The 2,741-nt window shown below is 47.7% G+C and overlaps 1 protein-coding gene across 2 annotated transcripts in view; it reads right to left on the bottom strand.

Annotated features, from left to right (window-relative positions):
• LOC108748265 overlaps positions 1 to 1,652 on the bottom strand; it is a 112,931-nt gene extending 111,279 nt beyond the window's left edge. For both annotated transcript variants that reach the window (XM_018486308.1, XM_018486307.1), the window contains exon 1: positions 1,235 to 1,652. In XM_018486308.1, coding sequence (XP_018341810.1) covers positions 1,235 to 1,307 — 73 coding nt within the window. In that variant the 5' untranslated portion in view covers positions 1,308 to 1,652. The remainder of the gene's footprint in view (positions 1 to 1,234) is intronic.
• Between the last annotated feature and the right edge of the window lie 1,089 nt (positions 1,653 to 2,741).

Here is a 2,741-nt window from a genome sequence, read left to right on the forward strand (position 1 = left end):
TTACTTTACATAAGATTACGGTTGCTGATGTTTGTAGCTAAATTTTACAAAAAGATTCTAGCTTTTGATGGAGGAAAGTGATTTGTTTAAAATAATTCATGTCCAAGAACTGCAAGAAGTATCCCTATCACTCGCCAGTGTATTATCTAACTATAAGCATTGCGCTCGACCTACTTTGACAAAGTAAAACTAAACTTTCGTGAGCTCATCTATAACAAGGCCCGATATCAAAACTGTTATTCTATAAGAGCCACCCCCTGGCACATGTCCAAGGTACTATGAATCAGAGCAAAACGTTCGCACTGCAATCTTCTCCAGTTTGCAGTACGTATAATGTACTTCGACCCGTTTAAGAGGAGCGCAAACAGATATGATCAATTAAATGTTATTTACGGCCTATGTAAAGGAAAGATTTAAACCGCTTTTTATTCGGTAATAAAGATTAGCGCGAGTAATATCAGAGATATCTTTAAAGCACTTTTGGTACTTAACGCGGGTGAAGTACAGCGAATCGCAGTAGTAATATTGAGGGCTGCGTCGGCGAGTGAATGCGTCGTTTACAATCCCGACGTGATCCAACTGAGCCGAACTTGGCTGTAATGGATGCCATTCTTGCCGATCATAGAATAGCTGCGAACGACCGCCTATTCTCTAAGAAACGCAGGTATCCCGCGTTCCTTTCCCGCATCGGCGGATCTCAGAACTTCGGTGAAGCAACGAGCTTAACCGAAGGAGGCGTGTAGAAGGCCGAAGACTTCAACGACTCCTTTAACGACTTTTCGCAGGCTCAACTTAGTGAGAACTTAACCGTTTTACGTCTCCCCTTCTTAGTGCGATACGGAAGAGCGAACATTATCCCTCTTTCGTCATCGCAATGTATACTCGGCATCCATCAGCAGTACAAAGTGAAGAACCGCTGATAAAACCGCATAGCGCTTCAGGACTTTCATCAAAGACCATCTTCTGTTCTGCATAGAGTGTTGTTTAAACAAAAGAAAAACTCTCTCGGTTCGAAATTACCGAAGAGATACGTTTCTTCTTCTTTTTCGCCGCTACCTTCGCATCAATGGGCGAGAGAGCAATGGAAGATTCACTTCAATGAATTTCTCCGTTCGAAGATTAAAAATCGATGGAGAACGCTTCACCGGCGCGGTAATCAGCGACGCATCCGAATCACTCGAGAAACTCCTCCTCCCCCTTTCTGTCGAACTTAACACTGTATAATAAAACTTACCCCCCACTATCAGCAGCAGGTGAAGCAGACCACATCGCATTTTTTTATACTTCCGGCGAAAGTCTTTATCCATTCTGCCGTGAAGGATCCTCTGTGTCACTGTAACGCGCGCACGTCGCGCTTCTTGTCTACATATATCCTCGCTCGCCGATTGGTACTACGGCGTTCTTGTTTTCGCGGTTTCCCATAAAAATTGGGAAAAGGATCTATTCGCGCGAACAGAAGCGCGGAAACGCGCGGACGCGTGACAACATCGGGCAAACGCAAGATCGGAGAATTCGCCGGTCGGTTGACAATTTGACGTTGTTTTTTTTTTTTTTTTTTTTTTTTTCAATACCGTTCGCGCATCGATCAGCCGGAATCGCGTAAGCGCTTGAAATTGACAAAACTGGCGACACAGCGCGGGCGCCACGCGGCCGCGATAGTTCCTGACTTGCAACTGACGAGGGATGCTGCACGAAGAGTTTGCGCCAGCCTCGCGCCCGCGCACAGAATCCTTATTCCCCTTCACCCCCTAACCGGTCCATAGTCAGTTAGTCAGTCTCTCTCTCCCGTCCCGCATCTCCGTTTATCCCGCGTTCTTCCGTCCATGTTCTCGCTCGTACCCTACCCCCTCGTTCATCCCTTCACCCGTCTACCTTCTCTTTCGGCGATATCAATCCGTCCTCTCTTTCTTTCCCTCTTTTCTGTCTCACCCTCTTATTCCCGCGCCCGCACTCGCACGAAAACTTCTTTCTCTTTTATGCAGCCCTCTATCGCTGTAGTTGTCTTCTGACTCACTCACTATTACAGTTTTTCCATCGCTCCCTCCGTCCTTCACGCGGCGTGTCGCCGTCACTCCCTCTTCCTTTCTCTCTTTCGCACGCGGCAAACGATCGCGCGCCCATCCATCCTCCGGATTTCTCTCTATCCCACTTTCTATCCAACTCTACCACCCCCTCGGTCGCCCCCCTTTATCTATCTTCTATCCCCCACCGCGATCGCACTCACCATCTCCACCACATATCTAACCTCGCGCGCATCCTTTCGGCGGCTGTATCTCAAACACTAAAGAGTTTCTTAGGAAATTGAATTGAATGCCACCCTTCCTCCCGTTTCTGTCTCTTCGACGACGGCCCCTTCGCCTCGTTCTCCAGTGCGCTGTCTTTTCCACCGTTCCCGCGCTCTCCCTCGTTACTTTCGGGGGTGACCTCGTCTCCTATCGTCCCTTTTCGTTCCTCTCATTCTATCTGTTTCTCTCTTTGTCTTTTCCCCGTACTATCTCGTTTGCCCTCGCACTCCGGTGTCGTCCGTCTTCGTCCCCGTCGTCGCTCTCTTCCCAAGAGTTTCCACGAAACTGATTGTCTCGTCGTTAAGCGGCAATTTATATGTTAACAGGCTCGAATCGGTCGAGAGTCATGCATACGTTTAAGGAATGGGATTTCGTAAGAGAGAAGTTTGGATAACAATGAGGATGACGGCACGAATGACAGCACTATTAAAAAATAAATTCTTTAGGCACGTCTGT

Source organism: Trachymyrmex septentrionalis, unplaced genomic scaffold (assembly GCF_001594115.1).
Source record: "Trachymyrmex septentrionalis isolate Tsep2-gDNA-1 unplaced genomic scaffold, Tsep1.0 scaffold22, whole genome shotgun sequence".
Lineage (NCBI taxonomy): Eukaryota > Metazoa > Arthropoda > Insecta > Hymenoptera > Formicidae > Trachymyrmex > Trachymyrmex septentrionalis.